General features: G+C 31.1%; 1 protein-coding gene across 1 annotated transcript; it reads right to left on the reverse strand.

The window, feature by feature from the left end:
* Nucleotides 1–3,508: 3,508 nt before the first annotated feature.
* On the reverse strand, nucleotides 3,509–6,261 carry LOC106437604 (LOB domain-containing protein 12-like). The gene is made up of 2 exons (XM_013878512.3): nucleotides 5,404–6,261; nucleotides 3,509–5,167 (listed from the first exon to the last, which is right to left on the reverse strand). The coding sequence occupies exons 1-2, from the start codon at nucleotides 5,563–5,565 to the stop codon at nucleotides 4,763–4,765; spliced, it is 567 nt and encodes a 188-aa protein (XP_013733966.2). The 5' UTR covers nucleotides 5,566–6,261; the 3' UTR covers nucleotides 3,509–4,762.
* Nucleotides 6,262–15,984: the final 9,723 nt, after the last annotated feature.

Consider the following 15,984-nt stretch of genomic DNA (forward strand, 5'->3'; position numbering starts at 1 on the left):
ATAATTTTTACTCAGAAAAATAGTTCTGAAGATCCATCTGAAGTGTCACGGCTTAAAGTTTGGGTTAAGTCACGTACCAGAAAGGATGGAACTCCTATTAACACAAATGCCGCTGAGAAGATTGTGAGTTTAATACATCATCGGCTACTCCTATTTATATCGCGACATCTAATGTTCCTGCTTTGTTTTTGAATATACAGCAAAAAGCAGCAGAGCTTCTTAATGGTGGTGCGAATCAATCAACTGGTAAAAATGAAGATGAAGATACATTGGTCCAACTGTTAGGCCCTGATAATTCTGGTCGTATGAGAGCAATGGGCAGAAATATGAGTAAGACGAAATTAGCTTGCTTCAAAGTGAAGCACAAGTCAATTTCTGAAATGCAAGAGAAGCAAATTCATCTTCAGGAAAGGGTTAATGAGTTACAGGCTGAACTTGCGAGAGTGAAAAACCAGGTAAGACACTAATCCTTTAGTGTCTTGAGCATAAGAGTGTATAACATAACAATAAGCATTATGTTGAGTTTATGTTTCAGAGAGAAGACATTGAAGTTGGTGAAAACTCGGCTGCAAGAGTAAGTCAATAAGTTTTATGTTATCTTTCTGGTCGGTTTCTTTTACACTTTAACATTTTAAACCTGGCCATTTAACAGACTGTGAACAAGACATCCTTGAAGAAGTGTCTTCTTATTGATTGGGCTGATGAAGATGGGAATGTTGGTGAGGGTCGTATCCTTTCTTCCGACCCCGATGACATAGTGAATGAAAGTCGTTTAGGCCCTTTGGATGCCAAAGTCTTGGTTGATGCTGCCACTGAACCTGAATCATTCCTATGGAGACCTGCGAGTAACATGTGCACAATGAAGGAAGCTGTTGGCCATGTCATTGCATGGCCTAAGAACAAATGTGTTGAGCTAGGTGTAGGGCTTGAACCAGAAGACATTGCACCACTGGTAATGGTATTTCTTACTCATTGTCATAGTAATTAAGGTTATGATTTTGCGTTTGATGAGATTGTTTTCCGAATGTGTTTGACATGGATCGAAAGTAAACTCTCTCAACAAATGCACACTACTGGATTTGTCTGATGATGCTGTAATTGTTGCTGAAGGCCGTTGGCAGACACAAGAAGCAAAAGCATTGGTTAATGGTATTCCTCTCGGACCAAAAGCGGTAAAAATCTTCTTAGATGTGGTACTTGAATCAGGGACATATTTGTGGAGGCCAACGATGGATCTGGCATACCTTGACGACTGCCTACACTCTTTTATATCATGGCCTGCTAGCAAAGTTGTCTTTCAGAACCCACCAGAAGCAACTAGACAACAGTCTCCTACTCCAAACACTGCTTCTTCAGTAGGAAACACAAGAGAGACTGGTATAAAAGTAGCATTTTTAGCTTCTAAGTCTCCCACTGGAAAAAATGAGAAAAACACTGCAAAGTCAGGAGCAACAAATATGGTAACACCTTTGGCTTCCTGTTTTATCAATGATCAAGTTATATATTAATTCTGCATTTTAAATCTTTTCAGCTTGTTCAAGGATCTGATTCTATAAAACCGAATCAGAAGTGCAAACTGATGGACATTGGTGGGAGGAAACAAGTGGTAGCTGAAGGTCGTGTGCATTCGACAGACCAAGATCAAATGGTCCACTTTGTACGCTTGGGTCCGAAAGCGGCTAGAGTTTGGGTGGATGCAGTGATCGTAGATGATGCACAAGTTTGGAGGAAATCTGATGAAATAGAGAGTTTGAAAGATGCACATGGTTCATCTATCGCATGGCCGATTGTTAAATTGGTCATCTTTTAAGCTGTAAGTGTTGTGCTTTGTGGTTAAACCTGCATATGTATGTTCTTAACTGATGACAGTTTTTCTTGTTGCAGTTTGCAAGGGGGAACGAAGAACTTAGGTCCAGACTTAGCTAGTTTAAGCTAGGCTAATCAACTTGATGTATTATATTATCTCTTATGACTATGCTTTGTGTTTTGAAGCTGGTGTAATGACTTATGTATTAGCTACATATTTTATGAATGGATTTGCAGTCTTATGGCGTTTTTATGTAGAAATTAGATTATCAAAACAACCAAATCATAGCATTCAGATAAAATAACAATAGCTAAAGAAAACAATTATAATCGCAAATCATAGCATTTTAAATTTAATACAAAATAAACTATTATAATAAATTCGAAGCTATTAAAAATATTAGTAATAGCACATATCAACTGCAATTATCAAAATATGTTATTGCTATCGTAGAAGTCCTTAGCATGGCACGAAATATGTATCGTAATCAATTTGTAACAAAAATAACTCGTGCCATATCATCGTTAATAATATCAACCACATATTGCTATCGTATATGCACATTTCGTAGCGTCACGGAAAAACGCTATCGTAGAAGGGGTATTTATGATGGCTGCCGTATACGTAGCATTTATGAATTCGCTATTAAACATCTAATATAGCATAAAACTCGCGCTAACAATGTACATATTTCTTGTAGTGTTTTCTTATTTTTAAGTGGTTTAGATTTTCTTAATTTCCTTTTTAGTTTTTTTAGTTTAAGCTGATATTATCATTCTCCTAATGTGGTTTGTCCAAGGAATCATGATTATACAAACAACGCCGAGGCTTTTGTGTTTTTCAGTTGGTGTCGAAAAAACTATTTTCGGAATTTATTTGATCGATCCAAAATCAGATTTTTCACAATCTCCAATTCTTCGATCGACTATATCCGTTAGCTCGTTTCAATTAATATATTTCTCATTAATTAGTCCAATACACTATTTTATTAACATCCTTATATACATATATATATATATAAGTAAAATTAAAGATCGCATATGCAAAGTATAAAATATGGTTTCTACTAGTTTTTTTTTTTTTTTTTGAACACCTGTTTCTACTAGTATATCTTCAGTTAATTACATAACCAGAATTAGTTAGTCCTCCAACCGAAAGTTTGTTGAAATCTGCATAAATTAATTTTGATTTATGTAAAGCTTACATTTTTTCTGCCACTGTAATCAAACCATTCATCTGGAGTATTTCTCGGTTTTTAATTACCTTAGCTCTGACAGATTAAGAATACACTAGAGAACACATGGAGCAGATGCACGTCTCCGTGTAATTAAGTAGATGTATACATGCGTCTAACATACTAATTGGAGCATATCCCTGCAAAAAGAAGGATCTCTTAAGCAAAAAATACAGGAAGAATCCACAAAATAACAAAAATCGTATGCACAAGTCGCCAAATAAGAAATATTTTTGGTGGATTTTTTCAACTGTTCGCGGATTCCACTGATACGTGGCAGTCCGCGGTTGATTTTTTTTTAATTTTTTTTTTTAATCAGACGAAAAAAAATAATAATAATAAGAAATCCATTAAGGGTGTGTGATAATGATGCTCTTAGTAATGTATACATTTACAGTTCTAAGAGAATAGTAATGAGTAATGTTATACATTTGCATTCTAAAAGCATGATTAATGGATGTTTTTACGATGAGATTCTTAGTGTAATATAAAAAACGTGTTCCATATTAGAAAGTGTCAAATCTTGTTTTAAAATCTTCAAATGGATCTTTCCTGCTAATCATGCTCTAAGAGAGGGTTTCAGGCAAACGCACTAAAAAGAGTTTTGTTCCCTTGTAGGAAAAAACAGAAAGGTGTTACGTGTAAAATGTCAAGATATATATCATCCCAATAATTAGAATATTTATTATACATGTATGATGAGAATAAGACAGTTCTAAGTTATCTGGCTTGGTATCATAAAAAACAAGTTAAGAGCATTAAAACAATTAATTAGTCAAAAAAAAAAATTAGTCAAAAAAAAAAGCATTAAAACAATTATATAAATATTTCACCAAAAAAAAATTATATAAATAATAATTTCTGAAGGAACTGATCAATTATTTTGAGTCATAAGATTCGTCTCTTTTTCGTGTTGACAGGCAATATTATAAATTTTCATCTACTGATCACATGAACACTAGCAATGGAGATAACATAATCAAATTCAACCCACCACCTCCTCTTTTCTAATCGAATTTATGAATTATAATTCATATGCTTAAAAAATGATAAGTAAAAAGGCAACAGCACAGGCGACTTTACGTTCTGACGTGTTGCTTATGATTAATCAAATCGGTCGGTCGAATGAATAAATCTATAAGTCAAACAAATTGTAAAGGTTGAATCATGTAGATTTGTTTTTGAATGAAATGTGGATTTCAATTTCAACTTCACTTTGTCGCAAGTAGAAAGAAAATCTACATTTAGTCTATATATATAGTAAAAAGTTATTTGCTTGTTTTTTTAGGAAAAATTTATTAAATAAACATCAAATATCTCCTTCTCTCAACTAGTTCAACGTAGTGTAGTTGGTTTATTGAAGACTTCTTTAGTAAAATGACAAATCATAAAAAAAATCTCGAAGACGTGAAGAAAACTAGACTGGGTTTGGAAATAGATCTATTTTTCACTGTTCAAACGATGTGAAGATGAAAAATAGAAATAGTGAACTAAATTAAGAGGGAAAAATAAAAACAGATCTCTAATTCTAAAGCTTCTATTCGAACGACATCTTATCACCATCACATGCATGCATTTAAGTTTTTGACTTGTACTATTACTTTCCTTACACGAAACTTGTTCCCATCTTCTCTTTTTCAACATAGCCAAGAAGCAAACTTGTCGAGACTTCACTGATGAGTTTTCGAAACAACAAGATTATATTACAATAATAGCTTAAGTCAAGTCCAAAGAGATTCTTGCTTCAGAGGGTCTTGCATTTGCATCTGCATTTGCATACTGTTTGGAGAAGCAAAGTTAGAGTTGAACTGCCGGGAAGACATAGCATAACCCAAGTTGTTATTACTGTTGTTGTTGCAGTTATCGATGTTGTTGTGTAGCAAGAGAATTTTATCGTCTTGGTCTAGTTCAAGTATTTGATGATGAGACTGTAAATTTGGCTCCTGTTGCATCTGGATGCAGAGAATCTCGGCCTGAGCTACTGCTAGTTGCATTTGAAGCTGTGAGACTTGATTTTGCAAGTAAGAGATTGCTCCTACGCAGCCATATACTGGATCTCTTACTCGTGCGTTTGCTTCGAAAACCAGACTATTCACCGCGTCAGCTCTTTGATGAACCGGTAGCTCCTGTAACAATTTGTACCAACCATGTAACCATTTTTGTATATAAACGAAGTTGCCATTATTAATTCTTATGTGTTCATATAGTTTTTAAGCATAATTCGTCAAACAGTTCAACGTAAATCTATACTATTAAAGAAGCATATGCAAAGAATGTTGAAAGCTTTCAACGGAATAATCTTTCATGGAAGAAAAAATAATAATATATAATATAGTTACTGGCAAATAGGAACGAATGGAACCTGCAACATTTTGCTGACGTTGCTTGCGCCGAAGACCTTATGAACAATGGCGAATTTGTGAGGATCGTCAGGAGGGAAATAAGGTGCAAATATGCAATCTTTTGCACAGCGTCGTCGAAGAAGCTTACACGAAGCACATGGTGATGATCCAGGACCTCCCATCTCTACTTTTATCACTGTCACGCCGGTCTTAGTTAACAAAGTAATTAAGTCGAATATTTACAGCTTAAGGATAGAGTTCTCTTTAAGTTTGTGAATATAGAAGGAAGAAATGAAAGCTTAGAGCTAAAGGAGATTGTCCGAGAGGTGTGTATTTATAATAGTTTTTTCAAGGCTTTGTAGGGAGCGAGCTAGGTTGGTGTTCACATGTGTTCATTTAATTTTAACATTTAAATGTTTGGCTTATAATAGTGTCTAAATAAGAAGTTACAATTATTAATTAAATTTAATTAGGAAATCAACCATCCTTAGTTATTTTTTGTTCTTCAGCGACAAAGTTATATTGCTTTTGTTTTTCATTTATCATTTTTCGTTTCTTTGTACATATTCTTTTGCTGGATCTATTTAGGTTTTGGCCATAAAATTGCTCCAACATCTTTTTTCTAGTTGTAGCTGAATGTTCTTTGTACATAAGTGGGGTTTACAACCTAGTGATGTATTTCATTCTACAATTAGGGGATGTATTCAATTAAAAGTTTTAGGTGATTTATGTGAAAATGAAAAATCCACCGTTATTGAAACATGAATTTAAAAAACTCATTTAAAATCTAGTGTTATTGAACTTGACATTTTATAAAGTACTATAAAATCCACTGTTATTGAAAATATTTTAAGTTGTGGAGTTTTAAAGTTTTAAAGTGATTTTAGAGTGTTTAGGTGGAATTTCTTAATTAAAAAAATTAAAACTCAAATCTCATGGTTTTAGGTGATATTTTAGAATAGTTTAACAAAAATCATTTTATTTTCTGTAATTTCTTAAAATCATCTAAAACCTCGTTAAAAAATAAATTACCTCAAATTTTAGATTGAATACACCCCATTTAGTTGTAATCTTATATGCTGATTTATGCAGAGTTTGAATATCCTTTTTATACAAAATACGTATTTTTCCTCAAAACATCCATAATTTGGACTATAGGATGAGAATACATACACATTACACGTTAATAGCCGATGGCATTAAAAAGGACGTGTTCAATGACGTTTTGACTCTGAGTGATAGGTACTGAGTGAGAACAATAGGGTGAATTAGGAAAACGGAGTGAGCACCGCAAAGGTGCGTGTTAGGTTGGCGTCCAATGCAATTTAAGAAGTATCCCCACGTTGTCATTTGACTCTTCCCTTTTTTTAACACACGACAGTCGTATACTACTAACCTCTTATATTTCTTTATTCAGTATCATTTATAAAAATATGTCAAAAATATTAATAGTTTCTGGATATCTATATTTTTTTTTTAAGTCGAGGAAGGTCAGATGGGTGGGTTACAAGAAAATATATTTAGTATATTGAATCTAACCTATACTAAAAGGAGAATAAGCCAAAGCTCAAGACATCCACGTAGGATTAATAAAATCATCCGATCATAAACATTTATTTGACCACGTCAGCACTGCTCTGTCGACTTAGAATCGGGCATTCAAATGGGCTTCTAAATTTCGAAATGGCCCAGCCTTTTCCTTCCCAGCTTGATTGTCCCAGACCTTTACACTTCGTCTTCGTCGTTTCAACTCTCTAATATTCACCGTTACCACGATCACTCTAAATGATTCAATATGTTCTTTACTCCTTTCTTTATGATTTTGTTTAATCTCCTTTGTTTCTCTTTCTATATAAAGCCCTTTTACATCAACCAAAATCTACAGCCTCCAAAGCTAGGTTCAGGTTTCATTCGATCAAATAGTTCAATGCGAACAGCGACAGGAGAGCCGATCTATATGGTAAATCTAATATATAGTTCGTTGATAATGTATTCCTCTCTCTGTAGGTGTTAGCTTCAATTATCTGACTTAATAGCTGAGGCAAACATTAAAAACCATCCAAATACGCAGATTAGCTAATCGTCGGAAAAAATCTACAGGAGCTCCAACTACTCCTCATACTTGACAGCAACAAAACTCACTTGCGTACATCTCCTACTTATACATTGATCGAATACAAATTCCCTACGGCTTGGAAATCTCGAGGTTTCGTATTATGTTTTATCTTCTTCGGGTCGTTCACATGTAAAGACATAGTCTCACCGTTTATAAGAAATTTGATATGATCACTTCCTTTCAGCTTTTAAGTTACACTACTTTTTTTTCAGGATGACAGAGCTTCGAATTGAATTGTGATGGCACACAGGAACAATGGTATCACAAAAAGTTAGACTAGACTCGATTAAGATTTTCAAGAGGAGTGGTTCTCAACTAAGCCTATAGTCTAATTACAATGCGAAGGTGAGAATAAAACTATGTTCATTATGTGAAAATAATGAATGTGTTTAACTCTTTCAAAGGCCACGAATCTTGGCAGGTTCCTTTTTTTTTTCAAAATGTAAATCAATCGTGAGACAGCCGGTTAGTTGCTGATTTTCGCTCATAACTATGCTGTTGAATATCATAGCCTTAGTTTTTTTTTGTAACATCACAGCCTTAGTTTTTTTTTTTTTTTTTTTTTTGCAACATCATAGCCTTAGTTAACAAGATTTTCCAACATATGTTGTGTTTTGTTTAATCTTGAAACCAGTGCAGAAGAGTTGCCTCTCTCCTTGGTTATTAGATATTGACTAAATGTCCTTAGGATTGAGGTATTCTTACTGCATTGATACTTTGTAAAAGGCGACTAGAATAAAATAGTTTGACTTATTTTTAAATGTTATGATCACTATCATTACTGTCTTTGAGATATCTGTTTTTGTTTTGATATTTCCAGGTACTAATCCAATATAACGGAGCCAAATGGAAAAGATGTGGAATCTACGAGGAAGACAACTTTTATATATGATTCACGGCTGAGAGTAAATACGCACATGCAAGGACAACAAATTTAATGCTACTTTTCTCTGCCATGGGTGCTCACAAGTGGGGGCTGGTGAGTTTCCAAGAACAGTACATCTTGAGCTTTACATTCATTTATGTTCCTTCTAGCTTTACAGTTGAATTATGGTCTCGGGGTGAATGTGATCATTAAGGACATCACATGCGTCTTTTTTGTAGCTCAATGCATCTATCCATGGAATTGTCAAAGCTCTATTTGAATCTTAGCGTGGGTGCAGAAGGTAATCAGTTTTACTATACTGTTTTTTTTTTAAGTTTGTGTTTCCACATTGAAGACTCTCCTGCTTATATAAGGAATAGTAAGCTTGCACTATGTTGGAAAAATATAATTATATCTCTCATCTAATGTGCTCGAGTTGATATGGTGTACAAGGTAAATGGCAGAGAATTTACATTGGGGACTAGCCAAGAAAATCAAGAATGAGGCGCAAAAATCGGTCTCAAGAGAGATATATCTAGAGGCTTTATTGGTCACAATGGAGAGGTAGAGGAGCTTAAGTGGGGTTTTTGATAAGCAGAAGAATTAATAGAGAGACAAATGAGTTTCATGGAAAGTTGGTGGTGAGAGGAAGATGAACCATAAAGAAGTATGTGTAACAACCTGCTTATGAGTATATTAGTATAGAAGATGCTGATGATGATGCTGACCGAGACTGGTCATTGACTTTGGCCATGCATATAACCTCATCAAATAATTATTTTAAGTACATATAAGAGAATTTCTAGGAGGAAATTATTGATGTTGTTGCAGGAAACCATGATTAATGACCTAATGATGTTGCACCATGTCACTAAGTGTAGGCACGAAACATATCTAGCCATGTTACTATTATAATTGGGCCTAACCATGTCACCAAGCGTAGGAGAGCACGACGCATATATAGCCAATTTACCATCATAGTGGGGCCCGTGAAACAATCATGAAAAAATGAAAACTAGCTTTTGACAGCAGAAGGCTACTTAGAAAGCTTTTGTTTTATAGTTATTATACTTTTAACTTATGGGTGTGATTATTTAGTTTTTTGATCAAAATGAGCGTGATTATTATGATTTTAACTTATGAAATAAAAGAGGAGTCTTATCGTACCTTACTATTGGTACATAAGTTTTTTCATGGATTCGTTTGCGAGTAGTTCATAGGGATTTAACAAATATATTTGCATGTTTCTCTATATTGGTTGGTGATATCTAATTGGGTCACTTGACCAAAAAAATTCTTCTCTTTTTGTTTGAAGGTATGTAAGAGAAATCAGAGAGCTTAAGCTTCTGGCCTAATTGACGAGGCTAACAATACACTTGCAAAAGACCTGGATGAGAGGAGTTCAGAAAACAAAACTTAAGGATATAGAGAGGGGAGGTAGCTAGAGAAGTCCATCTCTGGACGTCTATTAAAAACTCTGAGAGGCCCACAAATGACCACAATGGAAAAATGTTAAGAGTAAGTTTCTTAGCAGGTACAATGAGGTAGCTCTTTCATTACAACCATTTTCTAATTTTATGTTTGCGAGCTTTTAACTAAATACCTGAAAAGGTGACATACCAAACTATAGTGTTTAAGTCAGTGATAAAAAAAAAGTGTTTAAGTTATATCTCCCTCAAGGTTTCCATAGTCTTCTACCTAATGATCCCATGTGGGATCATGCATTCATGCCTATGGGTTTGGTTTCCGGTGAGTTTATAAAATTTTACACACTTATCTTAGAGAAATTCAGTGTCAACTTAATTACAGTGAAATAATCTAAGACCAGCGAGATTAGCCCTTAAGCATTAACTACTAAGAATCTGAAAACGAAACCCTGATAATAGGTTTCACCACCCGAACCAACCTTGCTATATAGTTGTTCTCTTCTTGCATTGGTATCTTAGCCCATCTCAAACGTTACTTTAGATTAGAAATACTGTCGTATGTGTATTCGTTTAAATTATTTTAAAAATTAAATAAATGAGAGAAACAAGAGGACTACATGGCAAAATGTAATAAGTGTTCGTCCTGCTAAACTTAATGGAATTGTGTACCTTTTTCCCTAAATGTTATATTGTTTGTATGTATATGTTACTGATGTGTTTAAATAATAGAGATCAAATTTATTGCAGATCAATACAAGAATAATTAAAAAATATTAATAATATATATATAACCTAGAATATAAAATATACAGTTTAAAATTATGAATTTGACAAATTTAAAGTACATGATCTGCGCGTAGCACGGAAAAAAACTCTAGTATTGTGTAATAATATAAGGGCTTGAGCTGATAATATTCAAGCAACCCTTTATTCTTCTGTTTTATAAAAAGATTGTATTATTCCGAAGTACATTTCATAAATAAAAATCGGTATTATCTTAAATGATATACTATCATAGTCAAAATAAGTATAACTGATCTGAAATGAAAAAAATACTTATGTTTTGTCAACTCACGAAAACAAGTTAGAGATCTATATATTAAAATTGGTCCATATAAATATATATATTATATTTTTTTATTAAATTAACTATCAGATTGATTATTAGTGTACAAAAAGAATATCCTCAATTCTTTCTTTAAATAAAAGCTACGAAATTACATAATATGATTAACATATATATGATAATTAATTATTATGAACAATACATATTTGATAACAATTTTTGTATCCTCTCTCAATTTGTTAAATTTTTTATTATTAAAATAAATTAAACATTCACAGTAAACATATAATTAAAAATAGATTTTTTTCTTATATGTTATAATTTGAATTTTTTAAAACGACTATAAATTACTAAAACTGTTAAAAGTTCCACGTTAAATTTTTTTGATCAATGGTTTAACTTTTTTTTTGTTCAAGCAAAATACAAATGAATCATATGAAAATAAAGTCTCATATCATATATATTATTTAAATTAAATTATATACTATATAAAATATATAAATATGTTAATTTAAAATTTTGGATTAAAAAATTATTTAGATCTTATTATTTTTAATTTTGAAATTTATATTGAAAAATCTAAGATTAAAAGTTTTTTCATTAACGGTTTAAATTTTGTTACAACAAATATATAAATGTTAATAAAATCATATGAGTAGGAAGTGTCAATAATAAATATTTATATTAAAATATGGGCTTTTCAAAATATGACCTAAAATTTTAAGTCAAACACAAAAATAACTCATGCTGTTTTGAAATTTTTTTCCCTATTCACCCTAGAAGTTTGAGTTATTCACGAAAATGCCATTACATTTTTTTTCTTTTTTTGCAAATGATTCTCTTACCTTATCATCCATATCTTCACCAAATATTTACAATATTGTCATTGCCATCAATACACTAACCACTATGAACAACCAATTTGAAGCTCTTAATACACCAAATTCTCGATTTTTACTCTTCATATCTCATTACTTATGCACATAAATCACATCTCTTTCACTCTCTTTTCAAATTCATCCAAAAAACTAAGATTTTGATTCCATGCTTTGTAAGGTTCATAGAGACACTAAAGCTCATGATTCGTGGTCATTAACGACTTGGTAGCTTTTGTAGTGAAATTTTGGGTACTTGGAGAAGCAAAACAAGTAATCTCATAGGCTCAAGATATTAAATCATTTTTTTTCTCAAATCTGTTCGCGAAGACTTTCAGAAGACTTCGGAAAGACTTTCAAAAGACTTCGCTAGATGTGTTCTCCATCAAGAAGACTTCTTCTCACTTTCCTTTATTAAGAAAAAAAAACCAAAAATCCCAGACTCGGATAAATAAGTTAGTTTTGCAATTGACCGAAGTTTGTCAGAAATTTGACTTTTTATAGAAGACTTCTCGGAAAGTCTTCTTGGAAAAAACTCCTATAGAAGACTTCTGAAAGTTTTCCCGAAGTCTTCTCACTGTCGTAAGAAGTCTGTGTGGGTTACTTTTGCAATTGAAAAATAATAGTGAAACATTTAACATTAATTAGAAGTCTTCTCAAATTTTATTCCGGGTTTTGGTCAAACCTTTGGCTACGAGAGAAGGCTTCTCTAGAAGTCTTCCGTCGGAAGACTTCTAGAGAAGCCTTTTCTGGAAAAATCAGATATAGTCAATTGCAAAAGTATTCCAGGTAGATTTCTTGCGACAATGAAAGACTTTCATGAGAAGTCTTCTATAAAAAGTCAAGTTTCTGACAAACTTCAGTCAATTGCAAAAATAACATGTTTATCCGAGAAGACTTCTTGAAAAGTCTTCTCTGGCATTTTCGAGAAGTTTTCAAATTCAAAATTAAGCCCATGTTTACAAAAGAAGACTTCTCAAGATGTCTTCTGTGAGAGTAGACTTCTTAAGAAGTCTTCCTTCGTAAATTTTTAATTCCAAAAATGACCTAAATAGAAGACTTTTTAAGAAGTCTTCTCGGAGAAAACTTTCGTAGAAGTCTTCTACGTCAACGTTTACTAAAATTTCATTTTCTCTACAATTAAAATGACTTTTTAATATTTTCTTATTAATTCATGTGTATTAGTCAATATTGAGGCTTCCGGATGAAATTCATAACTTATTTGATGATAATTATGAGATTTTAAATATTTATGTTTACTAATGTTTCTACCTAATCCGAGAAGACTTCTTATGACTTCTAGAGAAGTCTTCTACGTAAGATTTTCAGGAGTGTTAAGTAACTTCAAGGTATGCTTTTAACTTTCAAAAGTGTTAAGTAACTTCAAGAATATCAAATCATGTAGTTTAATGTGTCTCTTTAGATAATAAGGTATAATTTTTAACTTACATGATATTTAAAATTTTAACTTTCACTTAAAATTCAAGTTTGATCTTTTGTGAATTTGACTAAGTTTTTTTGTGAAGTCTTCGCTCTTAGTTTTAGTAAATTTGACTAATTTTTGTGTTATTATGTTTTGTTATGAGTGGGTAGAATGGTGTGAAAAATTTCTTGATATGTTGTATCAATAACTTCAATAATGTCAAGTACTTTGGAAAAAACATGAAAATATATACCAAATTTTTTTGATTAACATCTCTTCAAGTTTGCAAAAAAAATCACAACTAAAATAATACATATACAAATCATAAAATAGACCATAAACAAAACTATTACACATGGAGCTAGATATAATTCCTCCGCATAGATAAACTTTGACTCCACTTGACATCATTCTTTTATACCATCTTGGGCAGAAGACTTCGGAAGAATTCCCAAAGACTTCGCGGGAAGTCGTCTAGCATAAAATACATTAGAAGATTTCCCAAGAAGTCTTCTGAGAATCAGATCTAATACATGAGAATACTTCCCTTAGAAGACCTTTAGAAGACTTCGATTTAGGCGGAAAACCTAAATTCTTCTAAAATTTAGGCGGAAACCCTAAATTCTACTAAAATTTAGGTGGAAAATGTCAGAAGACTTCTTGGAAAATCATCTTTGAGACCCTATTATCAAATAACTAAACAAAAATAACACTTCCTTAAATTTTTAAGATACTTAGAAAAAAAAATTAAAAAAAAAATAAGATACTTAGAAAGTGTTTAAATCAAGTTATTAGATAATCACTAAACACATATAGGTCAAAAAGTTTTTTTTAAAAAACGATCAGATTTCAAAATCTAACCCTAAATATACCAACAATATTATAACATATGTTACCAAACCCTAAACCAAGGGCTATCATGCGTTAATCTACTTTCACTCATCTATGTTGAAAATAATTCAATTTTAGTAAAAATAAATTTACATCATTTAGAAATGTTTATTATTACATGATTTTAATTTTTTTCCCATCAAAATATTTTTTTATAAAAAATTGAAATTATTTTTAAGATCTACTGAACGTGAAGACTTACAAAGAAGTCTTGACTTCTTTGTAAGTCTTCTCACGCGGAAGATTATAATGGTAAAACTCAATACATATTTTTTGTTTAGTCATAAGGAGGTTGTTGTAATTTCACTAGCCTTTTGAGTTTCTTTTGCATTTGATTGAATTTGGGGTACACTTTTGTATTCAAAATCAAGATTTGAGTCTTTTTGGCAGTTTCCCCTTAAAATATACTATATATAGCTATTTCAATATCATTAAATTTTAATTATATACCATATCCCCTATATATTAATTGAGGAACATTTGAAAAGATGTAACCTCAATTTTGTAATAGTTAAAAAAAAACCCTTGCTTATGTGTCAATCAATTAGGTAGTTAATTAGTCCTACATGTCAGCATCACATTGAAATAGAAAAATATGTTGGTCCAATTCGATTTTTATATCTTACTAAAAATATTTAATACCAACTATATGATATCATATGATATTAACTAAAGCAAGATGGCTATTTATTATATATTATTTTCTTAAATAAAACCTACGGAATTACCTAATGTGATTATGATATATATAGTAATTAATAATTTTAAATAATAAATATTTGCTAATAATCTGTATGCTTTCAATCATTTCTGTTTAATTATTTACTATTAAAATAAATTACACAATTACATTAATCATATATTAAAAATTTCGATTTTTTGGTATATGTTGTATTTTGAATTTTTCAAAACGAGTATAAATTATTAAAACTGTTAAAAGTCTCACATAAACTATTGTGATCAATGTTTAAATTTTTTTCTATAATAAGATACAATGATAATAAAATCATCTAAATAAATAATTTTATTTTAATAGGTGTTTATGTTAATATATATATATATATATATATATACTTCATATCATTTAAATTTAATTATATATTATATACGATAGATAAGATTGATTATTTTGATTTATTTATTCTAAAATGATTGTGAATAAACAAGAGCAGTCGTTTGATTTATATGTGCAAACCCATTTATTACATAATAGTAACTGATTTTTTAGTTATTTAATATATAATTATTATTTTATTATTTCATAATATGCAGAAAAATATAAAATAAGTATTTATTCTGCACAAGGCGCAAATCTTAACCTAACTATGTATCTCTTTAATAATTTTGAATTTTAAATATTTTTTGAATCTCAGGCCAAAATAAAAGAAAGAAATGAGAATAAACTCAAAAATCAATATTTATATCGAACAATAACCAAAATGGCACAAAAAAATAGAAAAAAATTGAAGGTACATAGGTTTGACACGTGAACGTAAACTTCTCATAACTATAATTAATTTTAACTTGGTAAATCATGATATAAAACCGAGCTGACATAGTTTCATTGTAACCAAATAGTAAGCATGAGATTCTTCGGCCTAAACGTTAGGTTTTTATGCGATAAATAATTTCTAAAATATTTTAAAATATAGGATCAGTTCATTAGTAAACAAATTATGTGATTAACAAAAAAAAGTTTTAAAAAATTGTTTAAGAGCCAAATATATTAATTCGATCAATAATATAAATTTTTTTCCATACGATATTTGTTAAATAATTTTCATATAAATTTACTCTTCGGAAGGCGCAGGTCTTATCCTAGTAAAGTAAATAAAATGGTTGTTTTGATTTATTTACCAAAACATGATTGAATATTAACAAAAGATTTTGGTTTTGATTTATGTGCTTACGCTAATGAATATATTTTTATGTATACAA

Source organism: Brassica napus, chromosome C4, assembly GCF_020379485.1.
Source record: "Brassica napus cultivar Da-Ae chromosome C4, Da-Ae, whole genome shotgun sequence".
NCBI lineage: Eukaryota > Viridiplantae > Streptophyta > Magnoliopsida > Brassicales > Brassicaceae > Brassica > Brassica napus.